The 25,183-nt window shown below is 38.1% G+C and overlaps 1 protein-coding gene across 10 annotated transcripts in view; it reads left to right on the forward strand.

The window, feature by feature from the left end:
- Positions 1-25,183, forward strand: part of LOC150099360 (NADPH oxidase 4-like) — a 268,482-nt gene that overhangs the window by 141,198 nt on the left and 102,101 nt on the right. For all 10 annotated transcript variants that reach the window (XR_016549355.1, XR_016549356.1, XR_016549357.1 and 7 more), the window contains one exon: positions 20,477-20,630. Coding sequence is in view for 7 of the 10 variants with exons in the window: in XM_090403808.1 (XP_090259934.1) it covers positions 20,477-20,630 (154 nt within the window). In the remaining 3 variants the exon portion in view is untranslated. The remainder of the gene's footprint in view (positions 1-20,476; positions 20,631-25,183) is intronic.

Below are 25,183 nucleotides of genomic sequence, written 5' to 3' on the forward strand. Positions count from 1 at the left end.
TTGGTGAAAGACAACATTCAAGATTGGGTGGATCAGAATAGGATACGCTATAAGGGACAACATGGATTTGTGAAGTGCCTTAGTAATTTGCTTACTTTTTATAATCAAGTGACACTGGAGTTAGATAAGGAAATCTACTCAGTGATATTGCTAGATTTTCAAAAGCATTTGACAAGATCCCACATAGAATTCTATTGCATAAATTTGAACAAATAGAGATTAAAATGAATCTGATTATTTGAATTAGAGGGTGCTTATGGACAGATAACAAAGAGTGGTTTATGGGGAAGTTGAGTCTAGGAGAAGGCAAGTGACCAGTGGTGTACCACAGGACTCAGTACTTAGTCCTCTGTTGTTTAATTTGATCATCAGTCATATAGGAAATGATTTGATACGAAATATTCAATTGTTTTCCTATTCAAAATAAAGGAAATGAAACTGTAGCATTAATAGAGTATAGTCACCTAAAAATTGTGGAAATAAGTGAGACATGGTTAGATGAGGATGACATTCTGACAGGAATGGCAATGAATGAATATGATGTTTTTCATGAGAATATGCAAGATAGAAAGTGAGGAAGAAGTGCTGTTGATGATAGCAGAGCAGTTATCTCCAACAAAGGTGGAGATGAATGAAGCCAACAGTGGTTTTGAAACAGTATGGTGTGAGGTGGATGTGAACAGAATTAAGCATCTAGTTGCGTGTTGCTTTAGACCTGGTAATGTGGAAGGCAGTGAGAAGGAAATGTATAGGCAAATCAGTCTAGCTACTAAGAAAAGGGTGATCATTATGAGTGATTTTAATTATGGTATATAGACTGCAATGAAGAGACCACATCTGGGAGCAAAGAGAATGAATTTCTTGAGTTTTTGAGGGACAACTACCTACAGCAGTATGTAACAGAGGGTACACATGGATCAAAGGTCATGGATTTGATTATCTCATCAGAGAATGTTATAAGATCAAATAAGGTGGTGTGAAATGGATGAATGATGAGGTGAAGCATGTAGTTTGGAAGAAGAAGAAGGAGACGCTATAGAAGTATTGAATCTCTCTCCAGTTGGTGAGAGTAGCCGTGAGGTGATTAGTTGAGTGGTAGCCAGTCATACAAGGACTTCTGTGAGAAAGAGATATATGTGGAACTATAAGGCTGATGATTATGAAAAGCACAGCCAACAGCTGGCAGCTATATCAAGGAATCCGTGTGTATGCCACGGAATACAATCGAAAAATGGAGATTATCCCACGAGATCGCTGTACCTACATCCTGCTAGAACACGATTCCACAAAAACACAAGTAAAAAAATTAAAAAACTTACTTAAAAAAAGTATCATCCTGGCCTCCTGGACATCACGAAAAAACTCAAACAGTTTACCAAAAATCCACAAACCCAATTCCCCACTAAGACCTATAGTAGATGCCACTAATGCACCTTGCTACAAACTGTCAAAACAGCTGGCCAGCTCTCTGACCCCCCCCCCTCACTGGACTTTCCGCATCCTATATAAAAAACTCTACCCATTTTAAAACCCTCATAGAAAATTTAACCTTAAATAACACAGACATATTGGTAAGCTTTGACATCTCATTGTTTACCAATATTCCCTTAATACCTTAACACTCTTAGATAACGTTTTTCTTCTGACATCTTAGATCTCTTTTCCTTTGCCATCAATTCTGGTTATTTTTCTTGAAAGAACAAAATAAGAAGAAAAAAACCAGATAGAGGGAACCGCCATGGGTTTACCCCCACCTCACCAATTTTTATATAGAAGATTTTGAAAAATGAGCCATAGACTCAGCTCCCTCTCAAACCTTCTATCTGGCTAAGATATGTAGATGATGTGTTCTCTATTTGGCCTCATGGCCCAGACACATTAGACTCCTTCCTCAGTCACCTCAACAGCCTACATCCAAGAATCCAGTTTACAATGGAAAAGGATAAGAACAATTGTTTACCCTTCCTAGACTTGCACGCCTTCCTAACAGTACACTTTCCTTCACTGTATATAGAAAACCCATGCACATAGGCAGATACATTCACAAACTCTCCCACCACCACCCCGCTCAACAATATGGCATTATTAAAACTCTTACCAAGAGAGCCCACAATCTTTGTTCCAGTGGAACTGTCCTTACAACTGAGCTTGACCACATACACAACACTTTCCTCTCCAATGGCTACAATGATCACAGTATTAAAAAAATTATCAGTTCCTCCCCTATTCCCCAGTCTTCTTTTCAGAAAGAGTTTTGAAAGGCCATCACCATACCCTACATCCATGGCACATCCGAAAAAATAGCCAAGATTTAAAAAAAGTACAACCTTCACACAGCATTCAAGCCTCACCGCAAACTTGCTACCCTTATCCAGTCTACAAAAGATCAGCTTCCTCTTCTCTCAGTGCTTGGAGTTTGTAAAGTACTCTGTTCCTGTAAGCTGACATATTTTAGACAGACAGGCAGTTCAGCAACCATCTGCCTGGAGGAACACAAGTGATACATCTGCAATCATGAATATAGTCAGTCAGGCCTGGCTGACCATGTCTTGGATACAACCACAGGATCTCATGGAAAATAACCACCATGCTCCACCACAGCAAATTCAAAAAAGAGAGACTATTCTTGGAATCAGCAGCAGCTCTCAAAAATCAACCAAATCTTAATAAATACGGTTGCATTAAGCTTCCTAAGATTTGCGAAACATTTATCACCAGAGGTCCCACCTTACATTCCACCTACAACTGCCCTTAGAGGGCGCCCCACCTAGATAGGACTTTAGTGTCACCCACATGGTTGGGCTTAGTATTGTGTGGTATTTGTGTATATGTTACATTAGTTTTTTTTTTGTAATCCCTGAAGATGTCTCAGTGACTGAGACGAAATATAGGAAGTATTATATTCTGTTTTAATCCTTTCTGAGTGCTGTAAGCCTCTAACATGATATCATGGAATGATAGAATTGGAAGGAAGGAGATCAGTGCTGTTGTTGGGACCTGCTCAGGAACTGTCTGGCAGAGGCAATGTCTGAATGTATTCCAAAGGTTAAGAGATCAAATAAGGTGGTGTGAAATGGATGAATGAAGAGGTGATGCATGTAGTTTGGAAGAAGAAGAAGGAGACTGCATAAGATGAGTAATTGTAGCAGAAGTGCAGTATGAACAATAGTTAGCTAATGAAAAAGGAATCCTAGGGAGTTTTTTTGATACAATGTCAGTAGAAGAAAGAAAGATGATACTGTTTGGAGAGAATGGTAGAATGATAACTACTGAGAAGGATATAGAAGAGATGCTGAATGAGCAATTCACAATGGTCTTTCATCCTTGTGAAAGTAACATCATGCAGAACTTGAGAGTAGAAAGGGAGAAAGAGCCACTGATGGTGAGTGAGCAGGAGGTATATCAGGAGTTGGAGTAAACTTGTTGTCAGTAAAGCCATAGGACTTGATGGTATATCACCATGTTTCTTGAGGGAATTTCCATAGAGTTAACAACAGTTCTAACTTACTTCTTTAACTTGAGTCTTAGACTTGCCAAAGTTTCAGAGGAGTGGAATGAAGGCAAAATTGTTCTGCTTCATTAAAGTGGGTAATAAGACTAAGGCTTTAAATTACAGACCAACTTGTGGTAAATGTGTTAGACAGGCTAGTGAGAGTCAGAATTCAGAATTTTTTGTGGATAACAATATTCTCTTTGATGGACAGAATGGGTTTATTAAAGGAAGATCATGTTTTAGCCATCTGCTACTTACTATAACAAGGTGACAGGTGAATTGGATAAAGGGATGCATATATATGATGGTATATTTAGATTTTGCTGAAACCTTTCATAGATTGCCACATGACAAGCTGGTAATTAAATTGGAACAGACAGGGTTGGGCAGTAAATTAGTGCATTGGATTGGAGATAGTCTCTGATAGGCATCAGCAAGTTATGTATGGGGGAAGTGATATTCCAGAGGAGGAGGAAGGTCACGAGTGGTATGCCCCCAGGGGATCTGTTTTGGGTTCTTTGCTCTCTGATTTGTATGTAAATGATATTGGGAAGGGCTTGAATGGTGATTCATAGTTCTTCCCAACTTTGTATCATCTGCAAACAACTGTATATCAAATGAATGGGGCTACCAGTGCAGTGTCACAGAGTGAGGTTTTAAAGTTTGGGAAGCAAATGTGAGATGCAGAGTATAAGATTGGTGGAGATATCTTAGAGGATGTGAAGGAGAAGAGGGATCTGAGGGCGGTGGTGGTGAATATGGACCTGAAATTTCAGAAATGTTTCTAAACTTGTGAGGATAGCACAGCACATTATGGGAATGATGCAGAGAAGTCTCACATAGGAATAAGAATGTTATGATTCCTTTGTCTAAAGTTTTGATCAGACCACATATTGACTACTATGGACATATTTGGTCACTAAGTTTTCAAATGGATGAAGAGATGTTGGAATGAGTTTAGAGATTGACTAAGACTATTGACTAAGGATTTCTGGTCTCTGGAATGTGATTTGAATGTGAATCTGCATTTGAGAGAATGCAAATTGCAATCTAGTGGATAGAAGAACAAGGGGGGGGGATATGAATGAAGTATATAAGTTATTAATGGGTTATTACCATATTAATGTGATAATCAGATTTTTCATAGAATGGGTGCAGAAAGGGAAAGAAAAAAGGCCTTCCTTGGAAGCTGTATAAAGAAGTTGTGAGCAAGGGAGTGAGGAGTAGATTTTTTGCATACACAGTTGTGGGCAGTTGGAACATTTCCTGGAAGTGTGGTGAGTGCAGAGACTGAATGCATTTGAGTCATGGTATAATGAGCTGCGTGTGTGATGGAGGCCCTCCTGTGATGAATCATTGACTCCATGGAGGTCTACTATTAATAATATATATGTGTGTGTGTGTGCGTGCATGCACGTGTGTGTGTGTGTATATGGCCTTGTTAACAGCAAAATACATACATAAGAAGGATCTAGATTTTGTTTGTAGAGAATGACAATTATTGAAAGTGAAATTAGAAGCATAAAAGAGTAACAGTATGAAAAAGACTGAGATTGTGAGAAGGTACGATTACAGCAGAGCATGTAAAAGATAAAAACAAGTGGATGCAAGATCATAGGTATGAAATATGAAAGGTAATATTAATAATGGAATATGAAAGTAAAGTAATGAAACAGAATGAGGATGAAATAAATGAGGTGAGAATGGAGAGAAACGGGGGAATTTAAAAGAGATAGTAGTTGCATTAGAGAAGGTAGAATGGAATGGAATAATTAAAAGCATTAACTCAAACTTGTGAGATCGATAAACATTTGGAGAATTTTTGGGAGAAAGGATATAAAGAGGAAGGAATGAAGTATAAGTATGACAGAAAGGATGTAGCATAACATGGAGAGTTGTTGATTAGGAATGTGCTGGACAACTGAATGACAAAAACTTTTCTTAAAAAATGAAGCAAAAGTTTGTGATATGACTCAAGCCATAAAAATGCAGTGAGAGCAAGTGAAAGAGAAAACTTGAAAGGGAAGAAAAGGTATGAAAGAAGGTGAAAATATTGCTAATCAAGAGAAGAGAGAGAGAGTGTTAAGATTCTGGGTTTCTTCTCATCGTATGATAAAAGTTAGTTGACAAGAAGAGTTTTTATAGCAAATGACTGGATGAGTAGGTTGTGCAGAAGGATTGTGTATTGTCTGCAGATATATGGAGTGGGTTTGATGGGAGAAAGGATTTGTATTAACTGGATGGATTACACTTAAATATATTTGGAATTAGGCATTTGAAAAGATTGTTGATGTCTGATAATGGAAATGTGTTGAACTAGGGAAATGAAATGTTATATGACATCATGAGATATGGATTGCAAACATAGCTGAGTCAAGATTGCATCAGTGAGACGTGGTTGACAGAAAATGATGTAGTTATAGAATGTAATGGATATTGTATTTTCAGACAAAATAGGGCAAGAGGAGGAATAGGATTAATATTATTAATCTATCATTAATGATTAATGATAGATTAATATTATTAATATTATTAATAATTGCTATTAATGATAATTAAGAACTTCAACCAGAAAAATGGAAGTTAAAGATTGCAGATCTGAGAGAAATGGTTCATTTGAGGTTGTCTGGTGAGCAATAATAAAGGCCAATAGTACAAAATATATTGTTGATTGCTGCTATAAGAAGATGTGGATGAAATGCATTGACAGATTAGCACAATGAGTGCAGGCTGAGCAATTATCAATGGAGACTTCAACTATGGAGATATAGAACTAGAAGGAGGAAAGGGCACATGGCAAAATGGAAATGGAATTTATACAATTACTAAGGAATAATTACCTGAAACGGCATGTAACGGAGAAGACCAGGAGTTTGACAATGTTGGATCTGGTAATAGTATCAGAATATCATCTATTTATAACTACAGTAGCAACTCTGTCTCCAATCGGGAAAAAGTGATCATGCAATCTTCTTCTGGGAGGTTGCTCAACATGTGGAATTTTCAGTCAAGAAAGGGTTTATGTGGCACTAAAGTTAGCAATCATGACAGACTGAGGTTGCAACTCGGAGTATCATACTTCGTACTCAGAGTCAAGAGGATAAACCGAGTAGAGATTAGGTGGATGAGTAACAATATAAAGGAGCTGCAACAAAAGAAAGCATCGTGGAAAAAAGATAAACAGAAAAGTGATCAGCATGCTCATGAGCTGAATAAAGCACAAGCAAGAAGGGTAACTAGTATGATAAGGGAGGTTATATCAGATTTCAAGAGGAAATTAGCTAAGCAGGCCAGAGTAAATCCAAATGAGTTTTATCATTATGTTGCAAGTAAGAGACAGAATGATTATGGAAAGATAACTGTACTCTGCTGATTGTAGGAAAGTGGCAGAAGAAGAAGAAATAATTAAGTTATCAAGTGATCACTTTGGGTATATCATCCAGGTGGTGACTTTGCAGTTACAGATGTGAGAATTGTGGTAGATGAACTAGAAGGTTTCAGTATATTGAAAAATACATTGTGAATAACAACAGTGGGCCTGAATAGTATATCAGTTGTATGCTATGAGAATATGCAACAAAACTGGCAATTCCACTGATAAAGTTGTTTGATCTAAGTATCAGCTCTGCAAACCTGTAAGGAATTGGATAAGATAGTTCCATTACATAAAGGTGGCTCCAAGATAGAAGTAGCAAATTAGAGACCAATTAGTATCTCTGGAGTGGTGGTTCAAGTATTGGAAAAGTTGGTAAAAGTAAAATTCATGAATACGTGGATAGAAATATCATACTTTATAGGGGCAGCATGGTTTTGTAAAAGATAGGTCCTGCTTCGGTAATTTATTCACATTTCATAATAAGGCTGTTGGCATGGATGAGGGATTGGGGGGTGGCTGATAGACATCAGAGGGTGGCATATGGTTGAGTGGAATCAAGGTGAATGAAAGCGACTAGCCTTTAATTTGTACATTAATGATATAGCAGAATATTTGAAGGGGGGGGGTATTCAGTTGTTTGCTGATGATGTAAAACTAGGGAGGGCAATAGTTGATAAAGGTGATATAAATATCTTACAGGATGATTTATTCCACTGATAAAGTTGTTTGATCTAAGTATAAGCTCTGCAAACCTGTAAGGAATTGGATAAGATAGTTCCATTACATAAAGGTGGCTCCAAGATAGAAGTAGCAAATTAGAGACCAATTAGTATCTCTGGAGTGGTGGTTCAAGTATTGGAAAAGTTGGTAAAAGTAAAATTCATGAATATGTGGATAGAAATATCATACTTTATAGGGGCAGCATGGTTTTGTAAAAGATAGGTCCTGCTTCGGTAATTTATTCACATTTCATAATAAGGCTGTTGGCATGGATGAGGGATTGGGGGGGTGGCTGATAGACATCAGAGGGTGGCATATGGTTGAGTGGAATCAAGGTGAATGAAAGCGACTAGTAGAGTACCCCAGAGCTCTGTACTGGGACCACTACCCTTTAATTTGTACATTAATGATATAGCAGAATATTTGAAGGGGGGGGGTATTCAGTTGTTTGCTGATGATGTAAAACTAGGGAGGGCAATAGTTGATAAAGGTGATATAAATATCTTACAGGATGATTTAAATAAATTGGCAGTGTGAGAAAAGGACAATGGTTGTCAATTCAGTATTGTAAAATGTAAGGTAATGCACTTTGGGATGAAAGATTACATACTTCATATCATATTGATAGTACTAATTTACTGGAAATTGATGATACTGGGGATCTAGGAATGATGGTGGATAGAGATTTGAAATTCAGTGGATATATTGTAAGGATTGGCCAAATAACTCAGCAGATTACTTGGTTGCTGAAGAACACATTGACAAGTAAAGATAGGGAGGTTATTATCCCTCTCATTCAGCTGCATGTTGACTGCTGTGTCACAGATTTGGTTACCTGTGTTTCTTGGTGGTTGGGAAGTGGTGAATGGGATTCGAAGAGATTCAGGATCGAAGCTGGTGACAGGTGTGTGTGTGGAATGCTCTTTATGAGGATAGATTGAAGGTATGGGGGGTTGCAAAATTTAGCTGACAGGTGGAGGAGAGGGTATATGATAGAAACTTATAAGTTACTAAAGGGATTCTATAAGATTGGCACAAAATAAATTTTTAAATACATGAGGAGTATGGGGAAAACAAGGGTCACACTTGGAAGTTGTCTAAGAGTGTGGTTAGGGTATACAGACTAGGTTCTTCACTTGGAGAGTGCTGAAGGAGTGGAATGGATTGCCAGAGGTGGTTGTAAATGCCCCAACAGAGAATAAGTTTAAGGAGATGTATGATAGGTATTCCATGAATAATGGGCAGTGTTGGTTCCCTGCAATGAGTCTTTTGACTCCATGGGGATGCCTGTCTAAATAATAAGATATGGTATATTGAAAATAAGAGTAATCAGAAAGGGAATAGTTTTGAATATGGCAGAGTGGCAATACTTCTAATATAGATAGATAAAAGTTGAAGAGAAAGAATAACACAGTGACTTATGATGGGAATAGATGTTTAGTGAGATTAACTAACTTACCTTCGGTTGATAAAGAAAAGAGAGAATAGAAATAGAGACTAGAAACCATGCATACATTCATTGGAAATCATCAGATGCAGTATGGTCACTTGGTTGCTCAGTGATGTGCTACAGTAGTCCTCACCAGGTAGTCTTATTGTATGCTTTTCTGGAAGTGTCAACTCTCTGATGATCAGTAACTCCAGATATACCATCCATCCAACCATCTCATTGATGGTCCATCCTTTCCTCTTTTTCCAGGAACTTTACCTTCTATTAGTTTTTAGAAGTCCTCCTTCCATCCCTTCAATGTATCCAAAGTATTTCAACTTTCTTCTATCACTATCCCTAAGGAGACTTAAAGTTCTAGCAATGCTCTCTAACACCCATTTGTCCACTTTTCAGTATATGATATCCTCAACAGCCTTCTGTAACACCACATCTCAAAAGCAGCTATCATTTTCTTATCAGACTTCTTATTGGAAGTTTCTTTTCCACTTGGTTAGACTATAATAAATTTAGTTTAATCCTTTATCCAAGTGTGATAGTTGGGAAGTGGTGAATGGGATTCGGAGAGATTCAGGATCCAAGCCTGAAGATACTTCAGGACTGAGGCAACTCGTAGTAAAGGTGGACCAAGCTCTCATCACTCCTTGTCTCAGTATCTCCCATAATGCAAAGCACATCTCCTTGCAGACATGTATAATGCCATGCATTAAGGGAAGGGCCACTACCCAGACCGGTTTCGACCTTTACTGAGGTCTCGGCAGTGGGAGGCAGACCCAGAAGTGGTGATACCAAGGCAGAAGCAATGGAGAGGTCATATTTACTTATATGAGTCGCCAAAAGGTATACCACCTTATTATTAAATGACTCTGGATTTAGAGAAAGATGTTGGAAGTTTATTTTCCACTTGGTTAGACTATAATAAATTTAGTTTAATCCTTTATCCAAGTGTGAGCAAACAAAGTTTGCGCCTGAAGATACTTCAGGACAAGGAGATGTGCTTTGCATTATGGGAGATACTGAGACAAGGAGTGATGAGAGCTTGGTCCACCTTTACTACGAGTTACCTCAGCCCTGAAGTATCTTCAGGCACAAACTTTGTTTGCTCACACTTGGATAAAGGATTAAACTAAATTTATTATTAGACTTCTTAGTCTGATAAGAAAAGTCTCACATCCTTAAGTTGTTGTTGGAAAAACAGCTGCATCCACAATCTTCAACTTTGTTCCTGTGTAGATCTATTCTTCCAGATTTGACAAATCTCTTGTTGTTTTAGCTATTCCTAATCTTCTATTGACTTTTTTTGAACTTGCTGACTTCCTCAATTTTTTTCCATTATGGTACATTTGTTTCTCAGGAACCTCCATGTTTGTATTTCCTTTGAGAACCATAATCTTTGTCTTGCTAGGATTGAGCTGAACTCCTTTTTTTTCTTACTGATCTCATTAACTTTGTCAAGAATTTGTCTTAGTTCTTTCTTGTCGTTACAAAGGAGTATTCTATCATCAGTGTACCTAAGATTACTGATCAACCCATGGGTGCGCCGGCACACAGGTGCTGGGGATAGTAAAGGCACCAAAGAGGAAGAAATACTTTAAAAAAACGTTTTTTTAAAGTGATTTTTTTTTTTACTTAAATATAAAGAGCTAATAAGCTTCATTTCGGCAACAAAAACATTATTTAAATTAAGGGGATATTAAATCCCACATTGTTTTAAAACCGAATAAGAAACTCAAAGATTGGAATCAGAGAGTTTCTTGCCGAATATAGTATAGTAAACTATAAAGTATCGGCGATCACTAAGCGTCCGCTAAATGCAAGTGGCCCAGCACGTAGTGCAATACCGGAAATCTCACAGCAAAGTCGGTAAAGTTCTGATCACTATTCTTAGGTATTTACCATAATGTAAAAACACATTTCCTAGGAAATGTGTTTAGCACATTTATGTGCTAAACAAACTCGTATAGCAGAGTATAAAGTTCTTTTCGCTATACACTTTGGTATTAACTCGGTCTAGCTACTCACTGATGAAGCCTCAAAAAAGGCTGAAACCGGTCTGGGTAGTGACCTCACCACCATAATGTAATAACAGCATACATTTCCTAGGAAATGTGTTTTTACATTATGGTAAATACCTAAGAATAGTGATCAGAACTTTACCGACTTTGCTGTGAAATTTCCGGTATTGCACTACGTGCTGGGCCACTTGCATTTAGCAGACGCTTAGTGATCGCCGATACTTTATAGTTTACTATACTATATTCGGCAAGAAACTCTCTGATTCCAATCTTTGAGTTTCTTATTCGGTTTTAAAACAATGTGGGATTTAATATCCCCTTAATTTAAATAATGTTTTTGTTGCCGAAATGAAGCTTATTAGCTCTTTATATTTAAGTAACTTAATGGTTGCACCTGTTCGGAAACTCGTATAGCAGAGTATAAAGTTCTTTTCGCTATACACTTTGGTATTAACTCGGTCTAGCTACTCACTGATGAAGCCTCAAAAAAGGCTGAAACCGGTCTGGGTAGTGACCTCACCACCATAATGTAATAACAGCATACATTTCCTAGGAAATGTGTTTTTACATTATGGTAAATACCTAAGAATAGTGATCAGAACTTTACCGACTTTGCTGTGAGATTTCCGGTATTGCACTACGTGCTGGGCCACTTGCATTTAGCGGACGCTTAGTGATCGCCGATACTTTATAGTGATTTTTTTTTATTGGAGGGGGGGGGATAGGGGCACCAACTAAAGTTTTGCACACAGGTGGTGGACACTACTGGTGCACCCCTGGATCAACCCCCATCCTAATTTCTGTCTTAAGCTCATCTAATGCTACATTCATCATGTCCTCAGCACAGATACTAAACAGGTAAGGAGAAAGTAGGCATCCTTGCCTAACTTGCTTTCTAACCAAAAGCCAATCAGTTAATCCAACACTTATTACTGTGGCTTCTTGCTCACTGTACAAGTTAGCTATCAACTTGATAGTGTGTTGAAGAAAACTCATTATTTTCATTACTTCCTACAGTTTCACATGCTGAACACAGTCAAAAGCTTTAGAGTAGTCTGTGAAACACATTACTATATGGAGTCTAAATTCTTTATACTTTTCTATGATCTGTCTAAGGCAAAGGATCTGATCTCTGGTTCTCTTAACTTTCTTAAAATCTGCTTGTTTCTTAGGCATCTCTGCCTCAACTTTGGCCTCAGTCCTATTTAGAATGATCTTTAATAAAATCGTCTTTGCATGAGCAATTAAACTAATAGTTCTATAATATTTACAATCCTTCATATCTCCTTTATTATTATTTTTTTTTATGGAAGTTTTTTCACTTGGCTATGCTACAAATTATATATTAGGTTTTATCCTTTAGCCAAGTGTTAGCAAACAAAGTTTGCACCTGAAGTACTTTCAGAACTGGGACAACTCATGGTAAAGGTGAACCTTTACCATGAGTTGCTCCAGTCCTGAAAGTAGGTTCACCTTTACCACGAGTTGCCTCAGTCCGGAAAGTACTTCAGGTGCAAATTTTGTTTGCTAACACTTGGATAAAGGATAAAACTCTTCATATCTCTGTTTTTTGTGTAGTGGTATGAAAACCGACTTCTTCCAGGCTCTAGGCAATGATTCTGTCTCCCTTATCCTTGTAATCAGTGTATGAAACACTCCTAATCCCTCCATCCCCCTGTGACCTTAATTAACACTGATTGGATTCCATCTGCACGTGGTGGTGAATAGTAAGTTTTTTTCCCGTTTTTCTACGTTTTTGAGTGCTAAATTATTTCTCTGAATACGAGTGTACTTCAGTGGTTGTTTTTTGGAAGTTAGTTGCTGTCGGGATATAATATATTTTGGTTACTGTTGGAATCGAATGCATAACGGTGGAAGACAAAACGAAGCTAAGTTTTCATTACTGTATTTAGTTATATTTCATTTTATTTAATTATATTTAGTGTACTTAAATGTTTTGTTTTGCTTGTAATTGTTTGTACTTTTTTCTTATTTATTTAACAGAATTTATTAATTGAATAATTAACAATTACGCTACTCGGCAGTAAGGAATAGTGGTGGATTCAACTGCAGTCGCAAGTGGCGTATCACCAAGTCCTCCGCCATTTAAGAACTCTATTATAAGCAATATCATAAGGGACTTTGTGGCATGCAGTACTTGCGGCATGTATGTGCCTCGGGAATTGGATATGTGGCTTGTGAAAGAGAGCGTATGTGCGCAAAATGCAGGCAGTGGAAGGAAATAAGTGCATTAGAAATGTCAATATCCAACTTTGTTGCTCCAGGAATGGGGAATCAATGTAGGAAGACAAGTAGTGTGATAGGAGAGAATAAAAAAATATATATATGAATGAGAAAATAATAGTTGATAGTATGGAAGGCAAGAGTGACTGTGAAAGTTTAGGAGATGGTTTTCTTTGGGAGAGTGAATTTAGATTAAGAGTGACTGACCTCCAGAGGGAGATAGAGGAGCTGAAAGAGGAGGTAGAATGTCTTGTGAATGAGAGCAGAAGTATGAAAGATAAGATTAGGAGAATGGAAGAGATAAATGCAAGCCAAATCAGAGTAGGGGAGAGAGAGAATTTTGGGAGTGTTAGAAGAGGAGGGAAAGGAAACAGTAGAAGAGAGGGAATGAGTGAGAGGTATGGGGGTGCTAGAAGAGGAGAGAATGGAAACAGTAGAAGAGAGGGAATGCTAGCAGGCGAGAGGATGGAATGAGAGAGAGATATGGAAGTGCTAGAAGAGGAGAGAATGGAAACGGTAGGAGAGATGGAATGAGAGAGAGGTATGGGAATGCTAGAAGATGAGAGGATGGAAACAGTAGAAGAGAGGGAATGAAAGAGATGTATGGGAGTGCTAGAAGAGGAGAGAATGGAAACAGTAGGAGAGAGAGGTATGGGAATGCTAGAAGAGAGAATAGCAGTAGAGGAGAGGGAATGAGAGAGACCTATGGGAATGAAAGAAGAGGAGAGAATGGAAACAATAGGAGAGAGGGAATGGTAAGAGGTATAACGTATGGCGACTCAATGATCCGTGGTGTTCAAGATAGGATGCGTGAGGAGCGTTTGCAGGAGGAACAATAGAAAGGGTAGCTATGGCAATTAAGAGAGGTGAAAGGGTGGATGAGATGATTGTGATGGTAGGAACAAAAGACTTGAGTGGTAATGTAAGTCTGGCAGCGAGAGATATGAGATTTTTGCTTGAGGCTGTACGGAAAGACAGAGAGAGGAAAAATAGTGTGCGTGTTGCCTAGGTATGATAATAACGAACTGAGCAGAAGAGCAGTAATATTGAATGACGTAATAGCTAGAATGTGTGACAAGAGAAGAGTGCATTTGAGGAAAGAGAGGAATTGTATGCTAGAGACCACTTACATTTGAATGAGGAAGGACATAGGCATCTGGAGAGATTGCTGTTCTGAACGAGTCAGTGTGTCCCAGGGAGGATGATAGCAGGGGTGGCCTCTTGTGGGAATGGATACTTATGAGAAGGGAGACGATATCAGATAGCACTGAGCCCAGTGGAGTCTAGAAGGGATAATGCTGGGTATAGAAACAATGGCATTTATATGTTTTATATTAATGCCAGGAGTATCCGGAATAAGGGAGAGAAATTGGTGGCGCAGATAGCATCAGCCTGGCCAAAAATTATTGGGATCACTGATACGTGGTTGACAGAAGAGGATATAATAACAGGAATAGAAGTCGCTGGGTATAGCATTATTTGGCAGGATAGGAGGGGAAAGCGTGGTGGTGGGGTACTGCTTATGATAAGTGACGACCTATGTCCTCTAAGAGTGGAGACTTTGGAAGGCAGTGAAACAATTGATTTTGAGAGCATATGGTGTGAGGTAGAGGTGGGCAAGACAGGAGATTTAGTGGGGTGTTGCTAACGACCCAGAAGCACAGAGGATGGGGACCGGGAGATGTTTAGACAGTTATGTTTGGCAAGTGCGAGAAGAATCACTGTTATGGGAGATTTTAACTACAGCAGTATAAATTGGAGAGAGGAAGATGCATGTAACAATAGGGGAATGGAATTTCTAGAATTGTTGAGGGACAAATGTCGTAGGCAACATGTAACAGAGGGAACAAGAGGTTCAAGAGTTTTGGATTTGGTTATAGCATTATTGATAATAACTGAGATGACATCTCTCCCACCAGTTGGAGAGAGTGACCATATGGTTTTGACTTGGAAAATGAATAGACATGCAGGAGTATCAAAGAGACGGGAACTTATGTGGAATTATAAAGCAGGTGATTATAATAGTCTTAGACATTAACTTCGGGAAGTTTCATGGAGGGAGGAATTGGAAGGCCAGGATATCATTAGTACGTGGAAAATTGTGAAAGAATATTTGTTAGCAGCAATGGTAAGTTGTATACCACGAGCGAGGAAGAGGACACAATATGGAGTAAAGTGGATGACAAACAATATTAAACAGGAATTGCATGTGAAAAAGAGGCTGTGGAAGAGATATAAGGAGACAGGAGAAGAGAAGATGCATGAAAAGTATAAGACACTGTCCAGAAGAGTGACTAGTATGGTAAGGAAGACGAAACTGGAATATGAGAGGATATTAGCCCTAAGATCCAAAGAAAATCCTAGTGAATTTTTTAGCTATGTGACCCGTAGGAGGAGAAATGACTGTGGAAGAATGATATTGTGGGATAAAAATGGGAATAGAGTGACTGATGCAGAGGACATAGTGGAATTGTTCAATGAACACTTTATTGGAGTATTTCATCCTAGAGGAGTCAGTTTTAATGCTAGAGGGATACAGCAGGTTCGAGGTTTAGAGGTACAGGAGGAGAGTGTGTTTCAGATACTGAGTACTCTGGATGTCAGTAAAGCTTTGGGACTGGATGGTATTTCACCACGAGTTTTGAGAGAATGTGCCAGGGAACTGACAGTGCCTTTAATCTGGCTTTTCAATGAAAGTCTGGCTTTGGCAAAGGTGCCCAAGGAATGGAAGGAAGGTAAGATAGTGCCATTGCATAAGTGTCTAATTATAGGCCAGTTTGTATGTCATCAGTAGTTGTTAAGATCTTTGGAGAAAGTAGTGAGGGACCGTATACAGCATTGGGCAGATGAGGGTAATGTTACCTCTGAGAGTCAACATGGATTTGTGACGGGGCACTCTTGTTTTTGCAATATGCTAGCCTTTTATAATAAAGTTACAAGAACATTAGATGAGGGAAAGGCATATACTTCAATTTTCTTAGGCTTAGCGAATTTGACAGGGGGTGCCACATGGAACACTGATATTTTAGTTGCAGCACATGGGTCTGGATGTCAGATTGGTCAACTGGATTCAGGATTGGCTGTCTGATAGGTATCAGAGAGTTGTGTATGGTGGAGCAGTTTCAAGGAGGCAGAGGATTACAAGTGGGGTCCCACAGGGCTAGTACTAGGACCTATGTTGTTTAACCTTTATATCAATGACATTGCCAGTGGATTGCAAGGGGATATTCAGTTGTTTGCGGACGATGCGAAGGTGGGAAAGATTATTAGTAATGGTGCAGATGTGGTAGCCCTGCAAGATGATTTGAATAAGCTAGATAGATGGGCAAATGAATGGGGTGTCAGTTTAATGCAGCAAAATGTAAGGTCTTGAGATTTGGGAAACATCGATGGGATGCTGCATACTCTATGGGAGGAGTTATACTGGAGGAAGTAGGGGAGACAAGAGATCTGAGGTTGATGATTGATAGAAACCTGAAATTTAGGGGACATATTACAAAGGTGGTAAAGGTAACACAGAGGGATTGCTGCAATAATGAGAAGGACACTGACCTGCAGAGATAAAACAGTTATCATTCCGTTGTATAAGCCCCTGATCAGACCACACTTGGACTATTGTTCTCAGATTTGATCCCCAGGATTTGAATGGGATAAATTAACTGTGGAAAGGGTACAAAGGTGGATAACAAAGATGATTCCAGGACTGTACAATGATAGTTATGAGGATCGGCTAAGGGAATGTGGACTGCAGAGTTTGGTAGATAGAAGAAGGAGAGGTGATATGATTGAGACTTTTAAACTGTTGAGAGGTGGTTACAGGGTTGACACTGGGAGTTCTTTCGCTTGGTTGAACAGTGGGAAGGAGTGATGAGAAGAGGCCATCCCTGGAAGTTACGAAAGAAAACGGTGAGCAAGAGGGTGAGGAGTGGTTTCTTTGCATGGAGGGTGGTTGTACCATGGAATGCATTGCCTGATGGAGTGATGAGAGCGAGAGCGGTCACAATGAGTTTAAGGAGTGGTATGACAGACTTTGTGTTTCTTAGGGGAGACCTCCCCTCAGTGAGTCTTGACAGACTTTATGGTCTCAGGAAGGACCTCCCACAATGAGTCTTTTGATTCCATGGAGGCCTGAATAATAATAATAATAATAATAATGAGCCTTATTGTTGTTAAGCTGTTTAACTACTCTTTCAACCTCATGCTTAAGTGGAAGATGTTCCAAATCAAAATTTTCCTGGCGAGAGGGCTCCTCCAAATTTTCCTTATCTTCTCTGCTATATAGTTCCCAACAGTATTCTTTCCATCTGTTTTTGATTTACAATTCTTCTGTTAGTACTACTTCATACTTGTCATTGATAGCATTCAATTTGAACTTAAACTTGTGCTTTAGGTCAGAAACTAAACAAAGCATTCTTTAATGATTCTGCCTCCTCATCTGGAACTCTATCTCTTCACATTTATTAGTATAAAATTTTTCCATGTCCTGCCTGATGGTTCTTCTGATTTCTCTATCTCTTACATCTCTTATATTCCTCAGTCCCTGTGTCCCTTTGTTTCTCCAACCACAATATTTCAATTAGATCCCATGTTGAATCTGATATCCATGGATCTCTTGGTCTTCTGATTGGGCCAAATACGTCTTTGCTGTATCCTATATTATAACCTTGATTCCTTCCCAGAGCATTTCAGGTGAGTTCTCCTCACTAGTCCCCAGAAGATTATCCAACTAAGTTGATATTTCTGCTGTAAATCCATTAGACTTCACAGTAGAAATATCATAATAAAATATATAATAAAATATCATAAAATAAAAATAACCCATTATTACTCTGAAATCCAGTCTAGTGAGACAGGCTTAACTTGGAAGGTTTCAGAGTTTCGTTTTTACTTTGGCTCTTACTAGCTGATGGTCTGTACCACTGTCTACTCCATGATAAGTATGCACATAGAGGTGCTTGTCTGCCATCATTGAAGATCCAGGATGTAGTTAGTTTGGTGGCTTGACCGTATCTATGTTCAAGTTAGGTCCATCATGGTGTTTCTGGAAGCAGGTATTGGTAATAACTAATCTGTTAGCAAGGGAAAATTCCAATAGTCTTTCATCACTGGTGTTACATTCACCCAGACCAAAAATGCTGCATTCGAGCTTAACTCTCATACTCTTTCCCATTTTCATTAAAGTCCCTTAAGATGAAAATTACCTCTCCTTGGTATGGATTCCAAAACAGTCTGTAAGTTTTCATGGAATTCCTTGCTTTCTTCATCAGGCATATCCATGTGAGGTTTATAAACTACCATGATTGACACATTAGTAGAATGAGCCTTAAGTCTAATATAAAGTATGCTGTCATTAACAGGATTATAATTTTCTTGCCTGAACTATCTTCAGTGTCACAGCTACCCCATAATACTTTGAGTCATCTCCTGAATAAACAACTAGCTTACCATCCTGTCTTTTGAAGAGACTAGAAACAGATAAGATAATAAAAATCCTACTAAATGCCTTTCCAAAATCCAGCAAACATGAATTTTGTAAAAGAATTCTTCGGGATACCACACAGAAGGCTGCTAAATTGGAGAAAATTGGGATGGATAAATACAGGTGGCTGAGAGACAGACATCAGAGAGTGGTATGTAATAGAAATAATTCTAGAAGATACTGGTAGACTGTGGTGTATTTTCTTTTGTACATCTTCAAGCAAGAATCTCATATCTCTTGCTGCCCATTTACATTACCTCTCAAGTCATTTGTTCCTAAAATCACAATCATCTCATCCACCCTTTCACTCTTCTTAATTGATATCCACATTTTCCACATAGCCATATTTTCTATTGTTCCTCTAGGCAAACACTCCTCATGCATCCTATCTTGCACACCATGGATCATTGAGTCCCCATACATTACACCTCTTACCACCCTGTTCCTCGATTGCTCACCTGCATCTCTCTCTCTCTCTAATACTTTCTCTCTGTGTTCCCCCTACTTACCTGCCTTCCTGTCATCACTCTATCCCTGGTTCCAGCGCTCTTTCGCATTCTTCTCATTCCCACTGTTTTTATTCTCTCCTCTTCTATCATTCCCATAACTCCCTCTCATTCTCTCTCTTCCACTGATCCTATTCTCTCCTCTTCTATCATTCACATAACTCTCATTCCCTCTCTTCTACTGTTCCTATTCTCTCCTCTCCTCTTCTACCATTCTCATAACTCTCTCATTCCCTCTCTTCTACTGTTCCTATTCTCTTCTCTTCTATCATTTCCATAACTCTCTCTCTCACTCCTGCTCTGATTCGCCTTGCATTCATCTCTTCCATTTGCCTACTCTCATCTTTCATACCTCATCTCATTAGGCATTCCACCTGCTCTTTCAGCTCATTTATCTCTCTCTCTGCAAGTCACCCACTCTGTTTGCCGTTCCAATTGAGACCATCTACGAAATCTTCACACTCATTCAACCTTTCCACACTTCCTACTCTCATTTTTTCATTCATATTTCTCTCGCTATTCTCACCCTCTACCACACCACTCATCTCTCTACATGGAGAATCTCCTGCCTCTGACTCAATGAGGTCAGTTATAGTCTCAACAAGGTCAGGTATAGTCATCTATAACTCACCAAGTTCCTCTCATTGCCTGCATTTTGCGCATATACGTATTTCCCCTTCTCTCACTGCCACATATACAACTGCCGGGATGCATACATTCCAAGTCAAGGATAGGGAACACAAGATTGTGAATATTTTATAGGAAAGCATGAATAATGAGTGTTGTGTTAGGAAAGCTCAGTTGAAAATGGTGTGTGATAAGCCATTATTAGTGTTTCTTGGATGTAATTTAAAACACATTTTGTAAAATTTAAATTTGTACAAATTTTACTCAATTCATAACTTAAAAGGAAATAAAATCCACTGTGGCAAACTAATTTCGCTCTCATGAAAAAAAAAATGTAATAATACTAATTATGATGATGATGATTATTGACTGGCATTGGAGATACTAATCGATACTCCGGGGAGATACCCATATAATAATAATAGTAGTAGTAGTAGTTATAATAATAATAATTAATTTGATTATTGTCATGTATTTGTCAACAATTCTGCAGTATTCTTTCTATTTATCTAACTATAATTTTTAATGAAATATATATACCATTTCTAAAGCTGTTTCTGTGTTTTCAGTGGTGTATTAAAAGAGCAGCAGAATACTGATATACATATTCCTGGCTGTAAACCAAAAAATTCAAGCTTATGGAATTCTGCTGTCAGCTATCTTGAAAAGAACGATCTTAACATCTGTTGGAAGGAACCAGAGTTTGTCCCGCAAAAATCAGAGGTGGTCATTTTTTCTATACTCACTTTTCTCCTCTCTCTCTCTCTCTCTATATATATATATGTGTGTGTGTGTGTGTGTGTGTGTGTGTGTGTGTGTGTGTGTGTGTGTACACACACACACACACACAACTATGGCACAGAATTTTGCACAAAAGCTTAGAAAGAATGAAGGATGTTATATATTCAGAGATACAATAGATATTCAGATGGGAGAAACATTATAAAGGCAGGAAAAAAGTTTTTCCTTTAAAGCTAGGAAAAACTCTGGTTAATAACACTCATAGGAGATACAAACACTGTTGTGTCAGATCTGACTATAAAAAGAAGTGATCAATAGTTTGAAGGTGGACAAAGGGATATTGTAATGGGAATTGTTTTCCAGTTTAAACTAGAATCTAATTAAACTTTCTGATGACTCATTTTCTAATTTTAACTCAGTTCTAATTTTGGAATCCCCAATTCATCTTCAATCAATCTCACTGACGATTTGGGGTTTTCTTTGATGAAATCATGCACTTTTTGGATGTTAACTTCACTCAATTCAGTTTTTGGATGGCCCAGCTTTTTGTCATCTGCAAGCATCTCACGACACTTGAAATTTAAACCACTTGTAAACTTAAACAGTTTACAAGTGGTTTAAACATTTTGAAATTGCTTAAACCACTTGTAAACTTGAATGCATTCATCGCCGTATGCTTTTTGAAGCATTTGATGCATTTCAGTAAAACTTTTACCAACTTTAACCAAAGTATCGCAGCTCTCTGTTTGAAACTCATTTTCTTACCATTCATCAAAACACACTGTTACTCTTTGCACTGTAACTCTGCTTCTAATGAAACAAATGTCATAAACAGTTGACAATACTAATGAAGGTTGTCACTTTCAACAACAAAAAGATACAACAGGTGGTGCCACTAGTTTCTTCTATTTTCAAAAAGTTCGGTTTCTTTTTGAACAGAGGGTGTATATATATATATATGACCTTAGATTAGTCCTGCTTACACATTCTTGAATGCCAACAGTGTGAAGTTCCTTCCTAATTTCTAAATTTTAATATGATTCTGCCATTGATGCTATCTGTTCATTCACTCCCCTAATTTTTCTCACAACTCATGTCTGTTATCTCTAGTCCTTGATCAACTGCATTATTTCTAACCTGACTGTCAGATTCATAAATTAAAATTGGTTTGAACACTATCATATTAATGGTAGTGTTTGGCTAATTTCTCTCTTATTGCATATAAATTTATTCAGCTGGTTCCCAACCATACCAGCTATGCTTATTCTGTTGTCTATTTCTATATTTAATATGCTAACTTTAATAAAATAAATAGGTGAACTGTTTTACTTGTTCTATAAGTTCTCCACTGAAAATACGTTTGATGTTTTCCATTTTTTGTTCTTTTAGAATTTAGAATTTTTGAATTTCCTTTGCATTTAGTGTCCATGATTCACAGCCATATGTCAATATAGAAAAAAACACATTAGTTAAAAACGTCCGAAAAATTAACAAAAATTCTAAGAAAATATGACCTCACAACTAGTTACAAACCACATAAGAAATTGGCATACCTTACCTGTTCCACCAAAGACCAGCCACTTCCCCTAGACCTACCTGGAGTATACCAGGTCCCTTTCAGTTGCAAACTGTCTTACTATGTCTAAACAGACAGGACAGCCAATATCAAGATATCCAAACACAAGGACTATATCTGGTTCCACCAATACAGCCACTCAGGACTTGCTGACCATGCATTGGACACCCACCACAAAATATGCTTGAAGAAGGCCACTTTATTACACCTCAGCAAGTACAAGTGTGAAAGATTATTCTTGAATCATCATCAGCTCTGAAAAACTTCCCAAACCTCAACAAATTTGGGTGCATGAGACTGCCTTTAATTTGGGAAGCTTACGATGGTGGTCTGAAAAGTTCTCGTCCTCATCCAAGTTTACTGCAAGCTGACCCACACTGGCCTTTACCTACATTTTTCTTCATCATACCATATTTCACAAAGGTTGAGCACTATACATATGCTGAAAAACAGGACAGTTTGCATCATAAGAGATGACAAAATTTTAATAGACAAATTAGATCTCATCTTCAAAACTTTAACAAACAATGGTTATCCAAAAAAAATTGATGAAAAATATTCTTTTCTCCAACCCCTCCCGACAGCAAACCAAGGAAACTCACTAAAGGACTTCCATCTCCATTCCTTTTGCTGGCACAGTTTCACAGAAAATTGCAACCCTGCTAAGACCTCGTGAGATCCGAGTGGCCTTCAAACCAATAAAGACAGTTTGCAACTTGTTACGGTCACCAAAGGACAAGATTGCTCTCTATAAACATCCTGGAGTATACAACATTCCTTGCTCTTGAGGTTTAAATTACATAGGACAAACTTCTAGAAGTTTAGAGATAAGACAAAAAGAACATATTGGAGACATTAACAACAACAGCGAAGACAACAGAGAACACATCGGAGACATTAACAACAAGAGAGAAGACAATTCCGGTTTAGCTCTCCATTTTTCTAATACCAGTCACAACATTCAATGGTATAAAAGTACTATGCTGTACTTAGAAGAATATTTTCATGCCTGCAACATCAAAGAAGCTGCAGTAGTGATCCATTCAAGAGGCAGCCTTAACAGAAACCAAGGGATGATCCTTGGTGACATCTGGAAAACACTCATAAGATCATTCAATACATCAGAGTTCAACTTTGCAGTCAATTATAGAATGCATCTGTATAACAATGACCGCTAACATACACACTTCATGCATTTGGTGTAACATTTCATTTGAATTTTGATAATATTTAGCATTCGGTTATGTTTTAACCTGATACTTTAACTTGTTTCTGTTCTGTTTTAAGCTGTTTTGTTACTTTTTATGTGCCCAGACGAAGCCAACAGTCAAGTTGGCAAAACTAGTAGGCTATATCTCTGTAGAAATCTCTGACCAATTAAAACTCAGTTTTATTTGTTTTCTTGTATTATGCAACACTATTGGCAAGATTTTTTTTTTGAAGTTGGTAGGTACATTTGTCATAAGCATCCATGTGAAATTGCAAGTCATTCTATCAAGGAGTTTGTTTTATACAGCTGTCTGAAGCAAAAGTGTTGTCTGTATCTCTTGAAATGGATAAAATTGAGTATCGTGTGGTTATAAAATTCTTTGTAAAAGAAGGTTTAACAGCAAAAGAAATTTATTCGAAGCTCATAAAAGTTTATGGGCACTCTTCTCCTTCGTTTTCAACAATTAAGAAATGGGCTGTCCAGTTTAGTGGCTGTACCAGCCTTGAAGATGATCCATGTGAAGGACATCCAGAAAGTGTAACAATAGCAGAAATCATTGATCAAGTGCACATTATGGTATTGGATGACCAGCGAGTCAAAGTGCATGAAATTGCTGAGACTATAGGCAGTTCAAAAGATCATGTAGGATATATTTTGCATGAAGAATTGCAAATGAAAAAGCTTTGCGCAAGATGGGTGCCCCGCCTGCTCACAGCAGATCAAAAATGCACTCGCGTGAAAATCTCTGGACAGTGCTTGGAGCGTTTTAACAGGAATAAAACTGGTTTTTTTGCATCAATGTATTACTATGGATGAGATCTGGATTCACCATTACACACCAGAATCTAAACAACAGTCAAAACAATGGACAGAAGCCAGTTGTTCAGCGCCAAAGAAGACAAAGTCGGTTCCATCAGCAGGAAAGTCATGGCCAGTACCGTCGACAGGGTGTAGCATAGAGGCAGCCTGCCTCAGAGCATGGCTTAATAAGGGTGCTCGTTCAGCCATATTGTGTCAGGTGCCATCGCTAACAGGCATTGTTAGCATAGCAAGCGGAAAGAAGTTTTTCCAAGATTAAACTGATTAAAAATTATTTGCGAACAGAAATGACCCAAGAAAGATTGGTTAGTCTAGCAACTATATCGATAGAGGTGGACATAGCTTATAATTTAAATTTAGAAGAGCTTATAAACAGTTTTATTGTGCGATATCCCTGTAGAGCAAATATTTAATTAATATTATTATGTAATTGTTTTGCATTAATGTTTCTCTTGTAATAAAAACAAAATAGCAATTGGAGATTTTCTTATATTTTTGTCTTATAATCCATCAAGGGTGATATTTGTTTGCCTCAGGGTGCAATCTAATCTGGTGACAGCCCTGGTCATGGCATCAGCATTTTGGGATGCTAAAAGCATTTTGTTTATTAATTATCATGAAAAGGGTAAAAATAACTGGGGAATATTATTCTAATCTTTTAACCAGACTAGATGAAAAAATTTGTGAGAAAAGACCCGGTTTGCAGAAGAAAAAAATCATCTTTCATCAGAACAATGCACTTGCCCACAAAGGTGTTTTAGCAATAGGAAAATTAAGGGATCTGCACTATGAATTGTTGGAACATCCACCCTATTCCCCATATTTGGCTCCCTCTGACTTCTATCTCTTCCCAAAACTAAAACTCTTCCTCGCTGGTCAGCGTTTTTCTTCGAATCAAGAGGTGATTGCAGTGGTAGAGAGGTATTTTGC

Source organism: Typopeltis vanoorti, chromosome 14, assembly GCF_054136105.1.
Source record: "Typopeltis vanoorti isolate ZY-2024b chromosome 14, IOZ_Tvanoo_1.0, whole genome shotgun sequence".
Lineage (NCBI taxonomy): Eukaryota > Metazoa > Arthropoda > Arachnida > Uropygi > Thelyphonidae > Typopeltis > Typopeltis vanoorti.